This window comes from Globicephala melas, chromosome 5 (genome assembly GCF_963455315.2).
Source record: "Globicephala melas chromosome 5, mGloMel1.2, whole genome shotgun sequence".
Classification (NCBI taxonomy): domain Eukaryota; kingdom Metazoa; phylum Chordata; class Mammalia; order Artiodactyla; family Delphinidae; genus Globicephala; species Globicephala melas.
In genome coordinates, this window is record NC_083318.1 from 108,168,895 (window position 1) to 108,191,738 (window position 22,844).

A 22,844-nucleotide genomic window follows, 5' to 3' on the forward strand; every position below is an offset into this window, starting at 1 on the left:
TTCTTAGGAATAAAGGGACACGATGTCTGCAAATCACTCTCAAATGGTTGAAAAGAGAAGAAACTATATATATATATATATATATATATATATATATATATATATAAAGAGAAAACATTAAAGTAAATGGGACAAAACAATGACTGGTGAATCTGGGTAAAGAGTTTAAGTTTTCTGTATGAAATTTTATCAAAATTTAAAGTTTGAAAAATAAAAATAACAAAAGAGGCTAGAAAAGTATGCAGGAGACTATCATGATGGACTTTATAAATGCCAGACCAAGAAGTGTGGACTTCTCCTAAAAGGGATAAGGGAGGAAGAAGCAGAAGAATCTGATCAATTTATTTTAGAGGACAGTCTGGTAGGAGGTTAGACTGAAGGGAAAGAAGGAAAGACTAGAAGTAGAAGAACTATTTAGGAAGTATTTTACAGTCCAAGTAAGAAATAATAAAGATCTAAATTAAGGTTGTGGGAATAGAAAAAGGTAAATTCAAGAGTTCTTTAGGAGGTAAAGTAAGAGACAGAGTGACTAGATTGTGGGGGATCAAGAAGGGGGAGGAATGTAGGATAACCCATGCCCCCTCCCTGCCCCCTACCCAATTTTTGGCTTGGGAAAGGAGAAAGACGAACATGTCACTCACCAAAGGGTAGAGCAAAGTCCTGAGAGGCACAGACTGTTTCATCCATAAATGCCAATGATTTTCAACCCTCTCTGAATCTTAGAACTACCTAGGGAACTTAAAGTTTTAAAAGTTCACCAGGTGATTCCAACGTGTAGCTAATTGAGAACCACTGCTATAAGCAGGCACTAGACTCTTTAAACAAACAAACAAACATAAAACTTTAGTATCAGGGAGGATCTACAAGTCATTCAGTTCAACTTGTCACGCAGATTAAAACCACAAATCAGATACTATGGTACACCCATTAGAATGGCCAAATTTAGAAAGACTGACAAAACCAAGCGTTAGCAAGTATGTGGATTCTCATACACTGCTGGTGCAAGTAAAAATTGGTAAAAGCACTGTGGAAAACTTTTTGGCAGTATTTTATATTAAAGTTAAACATATGCCTATCCTATGACCCAGCAACTCCACTCCTAGGAAATATCCCCAAGAAACATAGTGCATGTGTCCATCATAAAACAAATACAAGAATATTCATAGCAGCTTTATCCAAAATAGCTAAAAACTGGAAACAACCCAAATGTCCATCAACGGTAGAATGGATAAAGAAGCTGTAGCATAATCATACAAAGGAGCACTACACGGCAATAAAACAGAACTGTGGCTATTAAAAACAAAAAATCTCACAGACAATGTTAAACCAATGAAGCCAGGCCCAAAGAGTACATACCATACGATTCAATTCAAAAAGAAAACCAATAAGGAACGATGACTGTAGGCAGAACAGTGGTAATCTTGGTGTGAGGAAGTACTCAGTCATGACCTTGACTTCCGGTTTCGTTTCTGCATGGAAGGAGCTTGGGAGTCACCAATTCATTCTAAAAACAAGTAAGAAGCTGAAGAGACTAAAAAGTCAACAACTCTTCTTGGATTCGTAAAAGGGGAGACACAGGGCACACCGCTACTCCCAAAATTGGAGAGACAGGCAAATGCAGGGAGCCATGGCTCACCACAGCAAAAAACACCTCAGAAACCAGTGCTGGGGTAGGAAAACCTGAACTGTAATCGATGAGCTGCTGGAGGCTCAGTGTGGACAACTGTGAGAACTAAAGACTCCAGGGGGACCCAGTCATAAGCAGGGTCCCACAATATTGAGTTTTGCTTCCACGAGCCAAACCAGGTTACCCCTACAAATACCGCAGAAAAACCCCCTCATCCTTCCAGCAAGTGGTGGAGAATTGAAACCATTTTGAAATACACCAAGCACTCTGTTCTTAACAAAGCCTACCCTCAGGAGAAACCAGAACCTAACCTGCTTGGGTAAAACCAGCACCTAACAGAGATGAGGAAGGGAAATACCCAAACCCAGCACACTCTAACTATCCTGTCCCACCTAAGGGGAGGACAGAAAAACTGAGAAACGCTTGTGAAGTTCATAATCCAGCGGCACAGGCTCACTAAAAGACTGAGACCTAATCATAGGACTATACAGTGCTTCCCTCCTCCCACACCTTACCCAGATATTGCTAAAGGCCTATTTACAGCAGTTCCTTTTACCTGATACATCATGGCTGACTATAAAGGAAAAAATTACAAGGCTTCCAAAGGCAAAAAAACACAATTTGAGATCACAGAGCAAGCATCACAATCAGAAATGGCAGGGATGTTGGAATTATCAGACCAGGAATTTAAAAACAACTATGATTAATATGCTAAGGGCTGTAATGGATAAAGTAGACAGCATGCATGAACAGACGAGCAACATAAGCAGAGATGTAGAAATCTTAAGAAAGAACCAAAAAGAAATGCTAGAGATAAAAATCACTTAATAACAGAAATGAAGAATGCCTTTGACGGGCTTATTAGTAGACTGAACAATGACCTTGGGGTAGGCAAATATTTCTTAGGAAACAAAAAACATAAACAATAAGAGAAACACTGATAACCTGGACTTCATCAAAATTAAAAACTTCTTTTCAAAAAGACACCATTAAAAAAATGAAAAGGCAAGCCACAGATAGGGAGAAGACAGATGTAAGATATGTATCTGACAAATGACTGGTATTCAAAATATATAAATAAGTCTTAAAATTCAATAAGACAACAAACAACCCAAATAAAATATGGCCCAAAATTTTAACAGACGCTTCACTAAAGAAAACAAATGAATAGCAAGTAAGTGCATGAGAAGATGTTCAACATCACTAATCATCAAGGAAATGCAATTTAAAGCTACAAGAAGATACAACTATATACCCAACACAGTGGCTAAAGTTTAAAAAGACTGACAATACCAAGTGTTGGTAAAGAGTAACTGGAATTTGCATACACTGCTGGAGGAAATGTACAAAACTACTTCACTTTGGAGAACTGTTTAGCAATTTCTTATAAAAGTAAACATACACTTGATCATATCACTCAGTCATTCTGTACCTAAGCATTCACAAGAAAAATAAAAACAAATGTCCCAAAGAGACTTGTATATGTGTATTCATAGCAGCTTTACTCTTAAGAGCCCAAAACTAGAAAAAAAAAAAAGCCCATTAACAGGTTAATGGATAAACAAATTATAGTACATACATATAATGGGATATTCCTCAAGTGAATTACTGATGCATGCAATAACTGTTGATTAATCTCATAATATTATGCTGAGCCAAAAACAGCCAGACACAAAAAGAATACATGCTATATGATTCCATTTATACAGAACTCTAGAACACACAAAATTAATTTATCACAACGAATCAGTTGTTGCCTGGGGAGAGGGGTGGATAGGGGAGGACTGATGGCACAGGGGCACAAGAAACTTTATCTGTATCTCGATTGTGATTATGGGTTTCCCAAGTTTATACATTTGTCAAAACTCATCAAGGAGGGGAAGATGCCGGAAGAGTAAGACGCGGAGATCACCTTCCTCCCCACTGATACACCAGAAATACATCTACACGTGGAATAACTCCTACAGAACACCTACTGAACGCTGGCAGAAGACCTCAGACCTCCCAAAAGGTAAGAAACTCCCCACGTACCTGGGTAGGGCAAAAGAAAAACGAATAAACAGAGACAAAAGGATAGGGACGGGACCTGCACCAGTGGGAGGGAGCTGTGGAGGAAAGGTTTCCACACACTAGGAGCCCCTTCGCAGGCGGAGACTGCGGGTGGTGGAGGGGGGAAGCTTCGGAGCCGCGGAGGAGAGCACAGCAACAGGGGTGCGGAGGGCAAAGCGGAGAGATTCCCGCATTGAGGATCGGTGCCGACCGGCACTCACCAGCCCGAGAGGCTTGTCTGTTCACCCGCCGGGGAGGGGCGGAGCTGGGAGCTGAGGCTCAGGCTTTAGGGAGAGGTCGGAGTGCAGGGAGAGGACTGGGGTTGGCAGTGTGAACACAGCCTGAAGGGGGTTAGTGCACCACAGCTAGCCATGAGGGAGTACGGGGAAAAGTCTGGATCTGCCAAAGAGGCAAGAGACTTGTTCTTCCCTCTTTGTTTCCTGGGGCGCGAGGAGAGGGGATTAAGAGCGCTGCTTAAAGGAGCTCCAGAGATGGGCGCGAGCCGCGGCTAAAAGCACGGACCCCAGAGATGGGCATGAGACGCTAAGGCTGGTGCTGCCGCCAAGAAGCCTGTGTGCGAGCACAGGTCACTATTCACACCCCCCTTCCGGGGAGCCTGTGCAGCCCGCCACTGCCAGGGTCCTGGGATCCAGGGACAACTTCCCCGGGAGAACGCACGGCGCGCCTCAGGCTGGTGCAACGTCACGCCGGCCTCTGCCACCGCAGGCTCGCCCCGCACTCCGTGCCCCTCCCTCTCCCTGGCCTGCGTGAGCCAGAGCCCCCGAAGCAGCTGCTCCTTTAACCCCGTCCTGTCTGAGTGAAGAACAGACGCCCTCCAGAGACCTACACGCAGAGGCGGGGCCAAATCCAAAGCTGAGCCCCGGGAGCTGTGAGAACAAAGAAGAGAAAGGGAAATCTCTCCCAGCAGCCTCAGAAGCAGCGGATTAAAGCTCCACAATCAACTTGATGTACCCTGCGTCTGTGGAGTACATGAATAGACAACGAATCATTCCAAATTGAGGAGGTGGACTTTGAGAGCAAGATTTATGATTTTTTTCTCCTTCTCCTCTTTTTGTGAGTGTGTATGTGTATGCTTCTGTGTGAGATTTTGTCTGTATAGCTTTGCTTCCACAATTTGTCCTAGGGTTCTATCCGTCCGTTTATTTTTAATAATTATTTTTCTTAATAATTATTTATTTTAATAACTTTATTTTATTTTACTTTATCTTCTTTCTTTCCTTCTTTCCTTGCTTCCCTCCTTTACACAACGAATCATCCCAAATTGAGGAGGTGGACTTTGAGAGCAAGATTTACGATTTTTTTCCCCTTTTCCTCTTTTTTGAGTGTGTATGTGTACGCTTCTGTGTGAGACTTTCTCTGTATAGCTTTGCTTCCACCATTTGTCCTAGAGTTCTTTCCATCCATTTTTATTTTTTTTAAATTTTTTTCTTATTAATTATTTTTTATTTTAATAACTTTATTATATTTTATCTTACTTTATTTTACTTTATCTTCTTTCTTTCTTTTCTTCTTCCCTCCTTCCTTCCTTCCTTCCTCCCTCCTTTCCTTCTTTCTTTCCTTCCTTCCTCCTTCCTTCCTTTCTTTCCCCTTCCTTCCTTCCTTCCGTCCTTCCTCCTTCCTTCCTTCCTTTCTTCTCTCTCTTTCTTTCTTTCTTTTCTACTAATTCTTTCTTTCTACTTTATCTCCTTTTATTCTGAGCCATGTCGATGAAAGGCTCTTGGTGCTGCAACCAGGAGTCAGTGCTGTGCCTCTGAAGTGGGAGAGCCAACTTCAGGACACTGGTCCACAAGAGACCTCCCAGCTCCACATAATATCAAACGATGAAAATCTCCCAGAGATCTCCATCTCAACACCAACACCCAGCTTCACTCAACGACCAGCAGCTACAGTGCTGGACACCCTATGCCAAACAACTAGCAAGACAGGAACACAACCCCACCCATTAGCAGAGAGGCTGCCTAAAATCATAAAAAGTCCACAGACACCCCAAAACACACCACCAGATGCGGACCTGCCCACCAGAAAGACAAGATCCAGCCTCATCCACCAGAACACAGGCACTAGGCCCCTCCACCAGGAAGCCTACACAACCCACTGAACCAACCTTAGCCACTGGGGACAGACACCAAGAACAGCGGGAACTACAAACCTGCAGCCTGCAAAGAGGAGACCTCAAACACAGTAAGATAAGCAAAATGAGAAGACAGAAAAACAAACAGCAGATGAAGGAGCAAGATAAAAACCCACCAGACCTAACAAATGAGGAGGAAATAGGCAGTCTACCTGAAAAAGAATTCAGAACAATGATAGTAAAGATGATCCAAAATCTTGGAAATAGAATAGACAAAATGCAAGAAACATTTAACAAGGACCTAGAAGAACTAAAGATGAAACAAACAACAATGAACAACACAATAAATGAAATTAAAAATACCCTACATGGGATCAATAGCAGAATAACTGAAGAAGAAAAACGGATAAGTGACCTGGAAGATAAAATAGTGAAAATAACTACTGCAGAGCAGAATAAAGACAAAAGAATGAAAAGAACTGAGGACAGTCTCAGAGACCTCTGGGACAACATTAAACGCACCAACATTCGAATTATAGGGGTTCCAGAAGAAGAAGAGAAAAAGAAAGGGACTGAGAAAATATTTGAAGAGATTATAGTTGAAAACTTCCCTAATATGGGAAAGGAAATAGTTAATCAAGTCCAGGAAGCACAGAGAGTCCCATACAGGGTAAATCCAAGGAGAAACACACCAAGACACATATTAATCAAACTGTCAAAAATTAAATACAAAGAAAACATATTAAAAGCAGCAAGGGAGAAACAACAAATAACACACAAGGGAATCTCCATAAGGTTAACAGCTGAACTTTCAGCAGAAACTCTGCAAGCCAGAAGGGACTGGCAGGACATATTTAAAGTGATGAAGGAGAAAAACCTGCAACCAAGATTACTCTACCCAGCAAGGATCTCATTCAGATTTGATGGAGAAATTAAAACCTTTAGAGACAAGCAAAAGCTGAGAGAGTTCAGCACCACCAAACAAGCTTTACAACAAATGCTAAAGGATCTCCTCTAGGCAAGAAACACAAGAGAAGGAAAAGACCTACAATAACGAACCCAAAACAATTAAGAAAATGGGAATAGGAACATACATATCGATAATTACCTTAAATGTAAATGGACTAAATGTTCCCACCAAAAGACACAGATTGGCTGAATGGATACAAAAACAAGACCCATATATATGCTGTCTACAAGATCTTGACCCACTTCAGACCTAGAGACACATACAGACTGAAAGTAAGGGGATGGAAAAAGATATTCCATGCAAATGGAAACCAAAAGAAAGCTGGAGTAGCAATTCTCATATCAGACAAAACAGACTTTAAAATAAAGACTATTAGAAGTTACAGAATGGTGGGAGGGAGGGAGACGCAAGAGGGAAGTGATATGGGAACATATATATATGTATAACTGATTCACTTTGTTATAAAGCAGAAACTAACACACCATTGTAAAGCAATTATACCCCAATAAAGATGTTAAAATAAAAAAAAAGAAGTTACAAAGAAGGACACTACATAATGATCTAGGGATCGATCCAAGAAGAAGATATAACAATTGTAATAACAATTACAATTGTATAACAATTGTATGTTGCTCCCAACATAGGAGCACCTCAATACATAAGGCAAATACTAACAGCCATAAAAGGGGAAATCGACAGTAACACATTCATAGTAGGGGACTTTAACACCCCACTTTCACCAATGGACAGGTCATCCAAAATGAAAATAAATAAGGAAACACAAGCTTTAAATGATACATTAAACAAGATGGACTTAACTGATATTTATAGGACATTCCATCCAAAAACAACAGAATACATATTTCTCTCAAGTGCTCATGGAACATTCTCCAGAATAGATCATATCTTGGGTCACAAATCAAGCCTTGGTAAATTTAAGAAAATTGAAATTGTATCAAGTATCTTTTCCGACCACAACGCTATGAGACTAGATATCAATTACAGGAAAAGATCTGTAAAAAATACAAACAAACGGAGGCTAAACAATACACTACTTAACAACGAAGTGATCACTGAAGAAATGAAAGAGGAAATTAAAAAAATACCTAGAAACAAATGACAATGGAGACACAATGATCCAAAACCTATGGGATGCAGCAAAAGCAGTTCTAAGAAGGAAATTTATAGCAATACAACCCTACCTTAAGAAATACATCTCAAATAAACAACCTAACCTTGCACCTAAAGCAATTAGAGAAAGAAGAACAAAAAAATCCCGAAGTTAGCAGAAGGAAAGAAATCATAAAGATCAGATCAGAAATAAATGAAAAAGAAATGAAGGAAACGATAGCAAAGATCAATAAAACTAAAAGCTGGTTCTTTGAGAAGATAAACAAAATTGATAAACCATTAGCCAGACTCCAAGAAAAGAAGGGAGAAGACTCAAATCAATAGAATTAGAAATGAAAAAGGAGAAGTAACAACTGACACTGCAGAAATACAAAAGATCATGAGAGATTACTACAAGCAACTCTATGCCAATAAAATGGACAACCTGGAAGAAATGGACAAATTCTTACAAATGCAGAACCTGCCAAGACTGAACCAGGAAGAAATAGAAAATATGAACAGACGAATCACAAGCACTGAAATCGAAACTGTGATTAAAAATCTTCCAACAAACAAAAGCCCAGGACCAGATGGCTTCACAGGCAAATTCTATCAAACATTTAGAGAGGAGCTAACACCTATCCTTCTCAAACTCTTCCAAAATACAGCAGAGGGAGGAACACTCCCAAACTCATTCTACAAGGCCACCATCACCTTGATACCAAAACCAGACAAGTATGTCACAAAAAAGAAAACTACAGGCCAGTATCACTGATGAACATAGATGCAAAAGTCCTCAACAAAATACTAACAAACAGAATCCAACAGTACATTAAAAGGATGATACACCATGATCAAGTGGGGTTTATTCCAGGAATGCAAGGATTCTTCAATATACACAAATCAATCAACGTGATACACCATATTAACAAATTGAAGGAGAAAAACCATATGGTCATCTCAATAGATGCAGAGAAAGCTTTCCACAAAGTTCAACACCCATTTATGATAAAAACCATGCAGAAAGTAGGCATAGAGGGAACTTTCCTCAACATAATAAAGGCCATATATGACAAACCCACAGCCAACATTGTCCTCAATGGTGAAAAACTGAAACCATTTCCACTAAGATCAGGAACAAGACAAGGTTGCCCACTCTCACCACTCTTATTCAACATAGTTTTGGAAGTTTTAGCCACAGCTATCAGAGAAGAAAAGGAAATAAAAGAAATCCAAATTGGAAAAGACGTAAAGCTGTCACTGTTTGCAGATGACATGATACTATACATAGAGAATCCCAAAGATGCTACCAGAAAACTACTAGAGCTAATCAAAATTAATGCACAGAAATCTCTGGCATTCCTATACACTAATGATGAAAAATCTGAAAGTGAAATCAAGAAAACACTCCCATTTACCATTTCACAAAAAGAATAAAATATCTCGGAATAAACCTACCTAAGGAGACAAAAGACCTGTATGCAGAAAATTATAAGACACTGATGAAAGAAATTCAAGATGGTACAAATAGATGGAGAGATATACCATGTTCTTGGATTGGAAGAATCAACATTGTGAAAATGACTCTACTACGTAAAGTAATTTACAGATTCAATGTAATCCCTATCAAACTACCACTGTCATTTTTCACAGAAGTAGAACAAAAAATTTCACAATTTGTATGGAAACACAAAGGACCCCGAATAGCCAAAGCAATCTTGAGAACGAAAAACGAAGCTGGAGAAAGCAGGCTCCCTGACTTCAGACTATACTACAAAGCTACAGTAATCAAGACAGTATGGTACTGGCACAAAAACAGAAGGATAGATCAATGGAACAGGATAGAAAGCCCAGAGATAAACCCACGCACATATGGTCACCTTATCTTTGATAAAGGAGGCAGGAATGTACAGTGGAGAAAGGACAGCCTTTTCAATAAGTGATGCTGGGAAAACTGGACAGGTATATATAAAAGTATGAGATTAGATCACTCCCTAACACCATACACAAAAATAAGCTCAAAACGGATTAAAGATCTAAATGTAAGGCCAGAAACTATCAAACTCTTAGAGGAAAACATAGGCAGAACACTGTATGACATAAATCACAGCAAGATCCTTTTTGGCCCACCTCCTAGAGAAATGGAAATAAAAACAAAAATAAACAAATGGGACCTAATGAAACTTCAAAGCTTTTGCACAGCAAAGGAAACCATAAACAAGACCAAAAGACAACCCTCAGAATGGGAGAAAATATTTGCAAATGAAGCAACTGACAAAGGATTAATCTCCAAAATTTATAAGCAGCTCATGCAGCTCAATAACAAAAAAACAAACAACCCAATCCAAAAATGGGCAGAAGACCTAAATAGACATTTCTCCAAAGAAGATATACAGATTGCCAACAAACACATGAAAGAATGCTCAACATTATTAATCATTAGAGAAATGCAAATCAAAACTACAATGAGATATCATCTCACACCAATCAGAATGGCCATCATCAAAAAATCTAGAAACAATAAATGCTGGAGAGGGTGTGGAGAAAAGGGAACACTCTTGCACTGCTGGTGGGAATGCGAATTGGTACAACCACTATGGAGAACAGTATGGAGGTTCCTTAAAAAACTACAAATAGAACTACCATATGACCCAACAATCCCACTAGTGGGCATATACCCTGAGAAAACCATAATTCAAAAAGAGTCATGGGGCTTCCCTGGTGGCGCAGTGGTTGAGAGTCCGCCTGCTGATGCAGGGGACACGGGTTTGTGCCCTGGTCCAGGAAGATCCCACATGCCGTGGAGCGGCTGGGCCCGTGAGCCATGGCCGCTGAGCCTGCGCATCCGGAGCCTGTGCTCCGCAACGGGAGAGGCCACAACAGTGAGAGGGCCGCGTACCGCAAAAAACAGAAAAAAAAAAAAACCAAAAAGAGTCATGTACCAAAGTGTTCATTGCAGCTCTATTTACAATAGCCCAGAGATGGAAACAACCTAAGTGTCCATCATTGGATGAATGGATAAAGAAGATGTGGCACATATATACAATGGAATATTACTCAGCCATAAAAAGAAACGAAATTGAGCTATTTGTAATGAGGTGGATGGACCTAGAGTCTGTCATACAAAGTGAAGTAAGTCAGAAAGAGAAAGACAAATACCGTATGCTAACACATATATATGGAATTTAAGAAAAAAAAATGTCATGAAGAACCTAGGGGTAAGACAGGAATAAAGACACAGACTTACTAGAGAATGGACTTGATGATATGGGGAGGGGGAAGGGTAAGCTGGGATGAAGTGAGAGAGAGGCATGGACATATATACACTACCAAACGTAAAATAGATAGCTCGTGGGAAGCAGCCGCATAGCACAGCGAGATCAGCTCAGTGCTTTGTGACCACCTAGAGGGGTGGGATAGGGAGGGTGGGAGGGAGGGAGATCCAAGAGGAAAGAGATATGGGAATATATGTATAACTGATTCACCTTGTTATAAAGCAGAAACTAACACACCATTGTAAAGCAATTATACTCCAATAAAGATGTAAAAAAAAAAACTCATCAAACTGCATATTTTAAATGGATGCATTTTATCATATGCAAAATTTACTTCAATAAACTGTCAATTTTTTTTAAGGGTGAATTCTATTCTACTATCTCTAAGGACAGAGGATCTGTTTTGCCTGAAAGCCCAAATCCACCCTCAGGAAGACCATACCAGTCTGATGGGGGGAGGCATATGGCCCTGATCATGATCTTCCTTGCCCACCTACAAGAAGATCAGACTTGCAGCTCTACAACCCAGTAGCAAATAAAGTTTGTCACCTTCCAAAATATGTGTTCATGACAAAAATAAATTAGGTCAATACCCTCTCACTATAAAAATTACTGCAGAATCCTTAGTGTCATTTACAGACATATATTCTGTTTGATCCAGAGTCTGAAAATTCACAAGCACTCGCCTCTAAGAGAATATCTAAAAAATGGCAGAGCATTAAAAAAAATCCCTCTGTTCTTCAGATCCAGTGTCCCTCATCCTAGATCTTTTTTTTTTTTCTTTCTTTTGGGCCATCCTAGATCTTTTAAGGCAGCCATAGAGGCAATGACTGGTTTGCCAAGTCAGACTTTTAGCCAAGTACTGTGTATATCTCATTCTCCTGGCTGCCCAGCCACAGTCCCCCACAATGTTGGGGAAAGCCTCCACATAAGTCTGGGGAAAGGCAGAGCCTGCTTCTTACTATATAAAAGCTCAAATCACCATATAATCAAGCAACTATCTGGAGCCAGATTACCTGAGTTCAATCCCTGGCTCCTCCACATACTAGCTATGTAAACTTCCTAAAATTCTCTTTCCTCATCAGTAAAATGATAATAGTATTGTGCCTACCTTACGATGTTGTTGTGAGGATAAAATAAAATATAAAGTACTTAGAAAAGTATCTGGCATATAATAAGTGGTATATAGGTTACATTATAATTATTTGTTTCCCAAGCTCTGGGGGCACTGCCATATGACCTTGGCTCTGCCAAATCAAAGGCACTTGCCCCAGACCTGGAATCAGAAACTAGCGATAACAAGAAAGAGGAATGATGAGGAACTCACTCTGGGGCAGCCACAACTGTAGTGAGACCAAATGCCTTCAGCAGTGGCCACAGCACCAGGGGCAGAACCCAGTCACCAGAGCTAGTCACCAGAGTCCTGGCAGTGCGAGGTGCTAGGGCCAGTGCTAAGCAATGGCAGCGACAGTGCCCTCACTGAAATCGTGCTGAACTGTGATTTGGAGCATACTCCCAGATAGGAGCATGCATACTGGTTTTCCAACCTTCCAGTAAGCTACATCAGATCCTCTTAGCAAACGTCTTTTCTATGTAAGTGAGCTGGAGTTGGTTTCATTTGCTTGCAACATAAGAGCCTGACAGCTGACCTGCAAAAAGTGGATAAATGTGAAAAGGTCTTATATTATCTTTATGAGTGCTTCTGCATACCAAGTGATAACTATGAAATGGTCTAGAAACTTTTGAGAATGTTAGTGAACAAGTTAGCTATGGCACTTGTTTGATACCTTCATGATTCCCTAATCTAATATGCCAATAATAACCAAAAAGCTGACCTTAATTAACTACCTTCTACATGCCAGGCACTGTGCTAATAATAAGCACATTACAGGAAATATTTCATTTAACCCTCACAACTGCCCTGTAAGGTGGATAAGATTTTCCCAATGTTACAGATGAGAAAACTGAGGGCTAGAAAGGTTAAAGAATTTAAATAATGTATCCTCTTGCAAATGGAGCCCTACCAGAATAGTAAGAGCTAACAATGAGTACATACCAAGTGTCAGGCACTGTTCTATACGTTTTTCACATACTAACTGATTTAATTCTAATTATGCATTAACTCATTCAAACCCACCACAACTCGCAAACCTAGATACCATTGTTATTCCTGTTTTACAGGTAAGAGAACACAAAGATTAAGAAATGTGCTTAATGACATGCAGCTAGCAAGTGATGAACTGGGATTCAAATCTGGCAGTCCGGCTTCAGAGACCTTATTTTTAACCTCGACATTATACTGCCTCCCTAAAGGTGACTGAAATACATCAATGGGCCATGCCAACCAATATATATGCCTTCAGATATTTATGAGTCAAACGTACTGCTTTCTTGATGTTGACTTGTACCGTTGTTCCTTCTGTTTCCATATCAACCTGCGCTACTCTAACTGTGCTACTTGTCTTAATCTGACCCTTCACTTCCAACAATTCAAGATGGAAGCAACAGCCTCCAATTATATCATTATTGCTGCCTTTTGCTAATAACAGAGCCCTAGAGACAGCTGTGACCAGGAACTTCCTACTCCTAGCTGTGGGAGGTTGCAGAATTAAACTAGGACATCTGGGAATCAGTAGCTTCAGGGTATGGACTAAGCCTGATGCTGCAAATGGCATCAGCTGCCAGAAAATATGCATGTTATTATTGACCCTGATAACTCCTTGGTTAGCAATTGGGGTCAATTTTAGTACCCATCCCCCCAAACAACATCTAGGGACATTTCTGGTTGTTATAGCTGGGGATGGTGTGCTACTGGCTTCTTGAAGGTACAGGCCAGGAATGTTGCTAGAGGTCCTACAATGCACAGGATAATCCCCCACAATAAAAAATCATATAGCCAAATATGCCACAGAGTCAAGGCTGAAAAACTCTGTAAATAGCCTGATGCTATAAACTGCTTCTTATAATAGCAGGCCCAATGGGTCTTAATACTTACTCATTTTATCAAATTACCCAAGACATTTTTCACAGAAGTAGAACAAATAATCCTAAAATTTATATGGGACCACAAAAGAACCAGAATTGCCAAAGCAATCCCAAGGAAAAAGAACAACGCTGAAGGCATAACCCTCCCAGACTTCAGACAATACTATAAAGCCACAGTAATCAAAACAGTGTGGTACTGGCACAAAAACAGACACATGGATCAATGAAACAGAATAGAAAGCCCAGAAACAAACCCATACACCTATGGTCAATTAAGCTTTAACAAAGGAGGCAAGAATGTACAGTGGAGAAAAGACAGTCTCTTCAGCAAACGGTACTGGGAAAGCTGGACAGCCTCATGTAAATCAATGAAGTTAGAACACACCCTCACACCATACACAAAAAAACTCAAAATGGCTTAAAGACTTAAATATCAGACATGACACCATAAAATTAGAAGAGAACACAGGCAAAACATTCTCTGACATAAATTGTACCAATGGTTTCTTAGCTCAGTCTCCCAAAGCAATAGAAACGAGAGCAAAAATAAACGAGTGGGACCTAATCAAACTTATAAGCTTTTGCACAGCAAAGGAAACCATAAACAAAATGAAAAGACAACCTACGGACTGGGAGAAAATATCTGAAAATGATGTGACCAATAAGGGCTTAATTTCCAAATTATACAAACAGCTCATACAACTCAGTAACAAAAAAACAAACAACCCAATCAAAAAATGGGGAGAAGATGTAAACAAACATTTCTCCAAAGAAGATATACAGATGGCCAACAGGCACATGAAAAGATGCTCAACATCACTAATCATTAGAGAAATGAAAATCAAAACTACAATGTGGTACCACCTCACACCAGTCAGAATGGCCATCATCAAAAAAATCTACAAACAACAAACGCTGGAGAGCGTGTGGAGAAAAGGGAACTCTCCTGCACTGTTGGTGGGAATGTAAATTGATACAGCCACTATGGAGAACAGTATGGAGGTTCCTTAAAAAACTAAAAATTGAGTTGCCATATGATCCAGCAACCCCACTCCTGGGTATATATCCAGAGAAAACTATAATCTGAAAAGATACATGCACCCCAATGTTCACAGCAGTACTATTTACAATAGCCAGGACATGGAAACAACCTAAATGTCCAGCGACAGATGAATGGATAAAGAAGATGTGGTGTATATATACACAGTGGAATACTAGCCGTAAAAAAGAATGAAATAATGCCATTTGCAGCAACATGGATGGACCTAGAGATTATCATACTGATGTAACTCAGAAAGAGAAACACAAATACCATAAGATATCACTTATAAGCAGAACCTAAAATATGACACAAATGAACATATTTATGAAAAAGAAACAAACTCAGAGACATAGAAAACAAACTTATGGTTACCAAAGGGGAAAGGGGGTGGGGGAGGGATAAATTAGGAGTTTGAGATTGACAGATACAAACTACTATATATAAAATAAACAACAAGGTCCTCTGTATAGCACAGGGAACTACATATAATATCCTGTAATAAACCATAATGGAAAAGAATATGAAAAAGAATATGTATCTATATGTATAACTGAGTCACTCTGCTGTACACCAGAAACTAACATAACATTGTAAATCAACTATACTTCAATTAAAAACAAAACTTACTTTAATGTCATAAATGTAACCCATTTCAAAGCAAGACCAACTGCACTGGGGGAGGATAACTCCCCCATGCCCTCCTTGGGTGCACCACTTAACACTATCCATCACTCCAGAGAACTTTCTCAACACTGCAATAGCTATAACATGGCTCATAACACTGCTGATAGTCTGACCCCTACCCACTTCTCCAGCCACTTCTCAGACCATATGCTTCCCTAACTTTCTCCGTACTGGCCAACTAAACGTCTGCTCACTTCATGGTGCACAGTAACCCTTCTCCCTGTAAATTCAACTCCTAGTCTATGGTCTTTTCTGTAGCTGCTCAAGACCAAAGCTAAAAGAAAAAAGCTCACGTAATTTTTCCTGGCACTACTTATGTTTTTCAAATCCTGAAAATATACCTTGACATTAACATTATAAAAGGCTTTACATTTGACAATCAGCGTCTATGGGTGAACACTTAATGGAAAATAAAAGATTCAACATTAACAAAAATTCGCCCAAAGACTAAGAATCTATCTTAATAATGCAAGAGAAGGATACTGGAAATAAGTTTCTTGATGTTATCAATATATTACATTATGAATGGTAAAACCTAATTTCTAAAATGCTTATTAGAAAAAGATAAAAACTTTCTAGAAAGGATGTAAAAGAACTTGTCTTAGCCTTAATCAGACTTCTGAAACAATACAAGGCATCACATCTTCTAAAACACACATATTTAACATTGTTCGTTAATCCAATTTACCACTGAGCTGGTAAAAATAAAGTAGTATAATAATAAGCTTAAAGTTTTTCCAATTGTTTCTTACATCTACCATTTTTTTAAAAAAGTTATTTGAAAATTCATTGAAAAGCACTATGAAATATTTCTAATGCTCAGTAAGTATTTTGTTCTGCTATCAAGTAGTTCTTCTAATTTAAAGGACTGAATTCTTAATTTCAGTCAAATCTAGACAAAAGAGCAGTGAATAAACAGTGTGGGAAAAAAAAAAGAAAAGAAGGGAAGCTACAAATATTCAACTCTAATTGTTCTAGTTATGGTTTCAGACAATGAAGGTCACAGTGCTTAGTGAACTAATTATGTATGTCAACAGAGACCATATTTTGTTCTAAAACCAAAAAGCACAAATGCCTTCTGTGTCAGATGAAATTATTTAGATTTTTGCTTGCCTACAAAAAAAGAAAGCGATTCCATTAAACTCATAATTCAGTCTTTGAAATTTCCCCCTATATTAGTAAAAATATGACCTTTAAAAACTGGTTAATGTATTTATAGCAAAGTTAATTTAACATGGTTCAAAAGTATTAGGTGAATAAGCCTACCCGTGAGGTCTCAAGATAACTAACCAAGGTGTCAGGAGACACAGATTTAAGGGCCAGCTCTGCCACTTTTTTATAAGTTTACAGAAGTCACTGTACTTCCCTAAGTTTCAATGTCCTCATTTATAAAATGAGATTCTTAACTTCACCTATATATCATACAGCTATTATAAGAATCAAATATGAAACTGCTTGGCAAACTGAAAACGTTATAAAGATGTTATAATTATAGCACACTGATTTCGGCTAAGGACAAATATTGGAGTGGTCCCATCAACACTAGCATTTACCAGCATAGCTACTCCTCCTAACTGTCACTATGGGTACCCTAAATACATTTCTCTAAAACAGAACAATATCAAGACAGAGCTGAAATATGGTTACAAATGTTATCATCTTTGGCCAAGTTCTTTTTTTTCCCTTCTTGGCAATTTCATGATTTTAAAAGGAAGATGATCCTACATAAGGATGGATAAAGCAATGTGGTCAAGTCCAAATAATTACTGAATCTGGATGATTAATATATGGTAATTCATTTACCACTTCACCTTTATTTCATACGTTGCAAATTTTTCTTAACTGATGTTCTAATCTACTAGTATCAACACCTATTTGTCTTATATTTTCAACCGCTTGCTACTCGAATACTGCATTTCAGGTCTCCCAAGTTTCTCACCTTCTGCCTGTCATTCTCATTTCTGGGTCAAGCCAATCTTAGCCACTAGCTACCACTTGAACCGCATTTCCTCCCACTCTTCCCTCACTGACCCTCAGTTCCAGCCAGAGTTCTCACTGCTATTCCTCAAACATACCAATCTTATTTTTGCCCTTGCCTTTGCTCTCTCTGGAAGGTTCTTACTCCCAGATTTTCACATGACCCTTCCTCATTTCATTTAGGTTTCTGCTCAAACAGAAAGGGCCTTCCCTGACCAACTGATGTAAATTAGCACACTTCATCACTCTTTAGCCCCTTATTCTGCTTTACGGCAGTAAAGACTACTTTACATTATATTATAAAATAATTTATGCATATGTTATGTATGTATTTAACATGTCTGTCTCCCTCCCCAATATGTTTACAACATAAAAGCCAACTCCTCCGGACACTCACAATCCTTCCATGACCTGAACTATGTTCTTCCCACTTATTATGCTTCTTCAGATACCCTATTAAATCAAACTTAATTACTCACACTTCCCCATACACGTCTCTCAATTTCCTTTCTCTACGACTCAGCCCAAGCTGTGACCATCATCATCCACATACTCAAATTCTACCCACACTGTAAGAAACAGTTTAAACACCACCTTTACTGATAGTCCTGGCTGATACTCCTCTGAACTGCCACAGTTCTTCATCGGTACCACTCTAAAGGCATTATTATTCTACATTTTATTTATTTTAAAATTTCCTCTAATAATCAACATGCAGCTTGAGTGCAGGATCTAAACGAATTCACTTTTAGACCTCTGGGTTACTTACATAAAAGAGGAATGGAAATATTTGTATTTTTTTTCTTGGATATTAGAAGTAAGTATATGTATTAGTGTTACTGTATCAAAGGGCAGACAGAAAAGGAGAATTCATGCAATAATCCTAAGATACACTAATAAATACCTAACACAACTACTTTGCTTTCTTTCCTTTTTTATTGTTGTTAAAAATACACTTGTTTTCCCAACTTCCTTGCTTCCATCTTTACATAATTTTTTCTTATTAAGTTTCTTACATTTACTCATCTTTCCCACTTTTCTTTGGGTTCAAATCATAGCTCTTTTCCTCATCAGCCATGTTAACCCTTCCAGGTCTCTGTTGCCTAATCTATAGAATGAGGGAGAAAACCTCAGCTGCAAGCAGGTTATTATAGTATTAAATGAGATAATATATCTCATAAAACCCAGTATAGTGCCTGGCACCTAACAGGCTCTCAGTGAATGGTGCCTATTTGGCTATTGTTTCTTCTACAGATATAGAAGCTGCAGATTTTAAACACATTTCAGGGTGTAAAGTTTGAAATTTAAAAAAACAAAATCCACCTTTTTCTGCTCTAATCAAGACTGGAATAGAGTACAAAGCAAGCCAAGCTCACGTTTTCTTCTTTTTAATTCAAAAAGAAAACAAAACCCAAACAACTGATGTCATAAAAAAAAATGAGAAGAAGAAAGCGTTTTTATAGTCACTGATAGGATGGATATCCTAATGAAAACATCATTTGATTGAGAGGAAATCGCCTGGATTCTGCAATTAACTAGCTGAGTGATCCTGCACAAAGGCAATTCACCTGACAGAACCTAAAATGAACCTTAAGTCCCTTCTTGTTCAGGGTTGATACTGTTTTTGGCTCAGTTCAAAATGCTGGAGTTTTTGTTGTTGTTGTTTTGTTTTGCTCTTAAAGAAATGAAAATTATCATCCAGGTCATCATATTCTATTCCTAAGAAACCAGTATCCATATATCATTTATACTAGTGGTGTGAGGATTAATTCATTCTTCAAACTGACCATCAGTGATGTGCCAACCTCTGCTAGGATTAGCCTGAATTACTGAAAAGTCCAATGTATAGAACATTTAATTAAGAGTTAATGACCATAATATATAGAGAGTTATAATAGATTAAAAGAAGGGACTTCCCTGGTGGCACAGTGGTTAAGAATCTGCCTGCCAATACATGGGACACAGGTTTGATCCCTGGTCCAGGAATATCCCACATGCCGCGGGGCAACTAAGCCCACATGCCACAACTACTGAGCCTGCGCTCTAGAGCCTGGGAGCCACAACTACTGAGCCCACGTGCCACAACTACTGAAGCCCGCACACCTGGAGCCCGTGCTCCGCAACGAGAGAAGCCACCGCAAATGAGAGAAGCCCACGCACCACAACGAAGAGTAGTCCCCGCTTGCAGCAACTAGAGAAAGCCTGCACGCAGCAATGAAGACCCAACGCAGATAAAAAATTTAAAAATATAAATATATATACACATATATTAAGAGAAGAACTCTTATAAGCAAATCTGACCCCAAAATGTTTTCATCAAGGATATTGAAAAAAGAAGATTTAAGTTAGTAGAATAATAATACTGATAAATGGGGAATTTTTAAGTTACAGAATATTCCTAAATCCTACTTTGGTTAACTGCAAACTCATACAATGCTTTTAAATTTGGGTATAAATTCAGATTATACTCATACACCTGGCCCTTTTTTTTTATTATTACAATATTCCCTGTGGATGCTGCACATTTGGGCATGGCTAAAAACACAGGGAATGCCTAATATGAATTATAAGGTTAATTTATAGACAAATTTGAACAATTATTTGGCAGTGGATTCCTTCAGATCACTGTCATCCAGCCTTAACTCTCCTGAGCAGATTTCTAGTTTAGCATCTATTGGTGTGACATTCACATAGAAGAAACTCACAGTGGTAAACCACAAAGGGAATACTTTCATTTATTATGATGAGTCCATCACTGACAGGGCTGCCAATCCTTCCTGTAGTTCACAAGCATTAAACTTCCTCTGACCATCTCTCAACAGTATAGATTCAGAGATCTGATCATAAAAAATCAAATCCATGAGTTAAGACAAATACAGTATACATAATTCCCTAGGTTCTCAGAACTAAATATAACTACAACACTGCTTTGACAAATGGTAAACAGCCAAACTATTTTATTTTTATTTTATTTATTTATTTATTTATTTTTGGCTGCGTTGGGTCTTTGTTGCTGTGCACGGGCTTTCTCTAGTTGCGGTGAGCGGGGCCTACTCTTTCTTGCGGTGCGTGGGCTTATCATTGCGGTGGCTTCTCTTGTTGCAGAGCACGGGCTCTAGGCACGCGGGCTTCAGTGGTTGTGGCATGCGGGCTCAGTAGTTGCAGCTCGCGGGCTCTAGAGCACAGGCTCAGTAGTTGTGGCACACGGGCTTAGTTGCTCTGTGGTATGTGGGATCTTCCCGGACCAGGGATCAAACCCGTGTCCCCTATATTGGCAGGCAGATTCTTAACCACTGCACCACCAGGGAAGTCCCAGCTAAACTATTTTAAATCACAAAGAATCCTGAATCCTTCACAGATAATACATATTTTGCCAACCAGAACTCATCTTTGACTTTTGGGCGAAAAATAAATTATCCAGCTCTAAACCCTACATTAAAGTCTGTCACACAGACTCAGCATCTTGGAGTGATGATGAAACACTGTGGCTAGCACTATGCCCACATACACAGTCGGCAAACTGGTTCAGAAACACTGCAACTGGAGCTGGAAGAACCCATGTTGTGTTCCAGCCGTGCCGGCTACTCTAACTCAGGCACTACCTCTGTGAAAGTTAAATATGATCAACAAATAAATGGGGGAGATAATGGTTGTTCTACTTGCCTAACTGAATTGTATCAAATCAGTCTAAGGATCAAGGCGGGACAATTATGAAAGTGCTACTCTGTAAATCTTTAAGCACTATAAATTTGAGAGATGTTACTAGGATTAGGTGTTCAAAAAAGCATCTGATGACTTGAATTCAATATAAAATTAACTTCTTAACATCTTTCTACTCTAATGAGCTAGAACAGTGGTTCTTAGGTGGTATATATTAGATTCACCTGTAGAATTTCCAAAAAGAACACACACACACACACACACACACACACACACACCTTGGTGTCTATCACTATAGACTCAGATTTAGTGAGTCTGAAGTAAAGTCCAGAACTCAGTATTTTTTTTAAACACTACATTTGGATTCTGATGCATAATTAACTAGAGAGAGAATATGGGAGTAGGTGAGCGCAAATGTGAACCAATTACCACTGTTATTTCAACAGAAACTTCATTTCATATTTAAACTTAAAACTATAGCTCGACCAGACTTTTATGTTGATTTTTATGGGACAGGTATACTCTAAAATTTCATATGCCCAAAGGCAAATGTTAACTTACTTCCAATTATGAAGAAATAGCTCTCTCTCCTCCCACCCCTTTCCTGTGTCTATGTGTGTAGAAGAGTTTATTTAGAATGGCACATATTTAGACAGACTAAGTTAATTTGGATAGTCTAAATTTGATTGATATGGGTTGACTTTAAAAAAAACAATATAAATACCACCCATTCACCTCAGAATTAGACTTGACTTCTTCTGTGGCTGGTTTAGATGTATCAAGAGTTGTAGTATCATTGCTGCAGTCAGACATACCTAAAAGTAAAATGTGTTAAGCACACATTAAATAATTTAGTTAAAAGAGCTATATCACCTTACCGATATTCTTACAAATATTCCACAACATAAATCATTTATTTGCAGTCAGAATTTGTTTTGCAAAACTATCTATAACCACATGAGTATCTATTGATTATAACAGATAAACAATTCTAAGAACAGACAAAAATTCAGGAAAAATTTTTATGCAAAATGTAAAAACACATACCTCAGTGACTAAAAAATAATTTCATAAAATCATTTTAGATATGAAACAATTTAAAAGATCAGAGTGTCAACTTGATTTGCTAGATGAAAAAACTGAGGTCAAAAATGTCAAAATATCCAAAGATAAAGCCAAAATATTAGTTATTCATGGCCTATATAAAATCAAAGTTTCAGAACAGAACTCAGACATCTTCCAACTCTCTGACCAGTGCTCTTTAGTACCGATAACAGATGTGACTGCTCATTGTCAAAGTCAAACACTATACTCAGATTTCATTCAATAAAACTTTAATGTGCTATTTCTGCTTCTAACTTATTCAACAACAT

The 22,844-nt window shown here is 38.7% G+C and overlaps 1 protein-coding gene across 6 annotated transcripts in view; it reads right to left on the reverse strand.

Annotated features, from left to right (window-relative positions):
• ARFIP1 (ARF interacting protein 1) overlaps positions 1 to 22,844 on the reverse strand; it is a 135,165-nt gene that overhangs the window by 94,682 nt on the left and 17,639 nt on the right. For 4 of the 6 annotated variants that reach the window (XM_030878250.3, XM_030878248.3, XM_030878255.3 and 1 more), the window contains exon 2: positions 22,207 to 22,286. The exons of the other annotated variants lie outside the window; for them this stretch is intronic. In XM_030878250.3, the coding sequence (XP_030734110.1) occupies positions 22,207 to 22,284 (78 nt within the window). In that variant the 5' untranslated portion in view covers positions 22,285 to 22,286. The remainder of the gene's footprint in view (positions 1 to 22,206; positions 22,287 to 22,844) is intronic. 6 annotated transcript variants of the gene reach the window in all.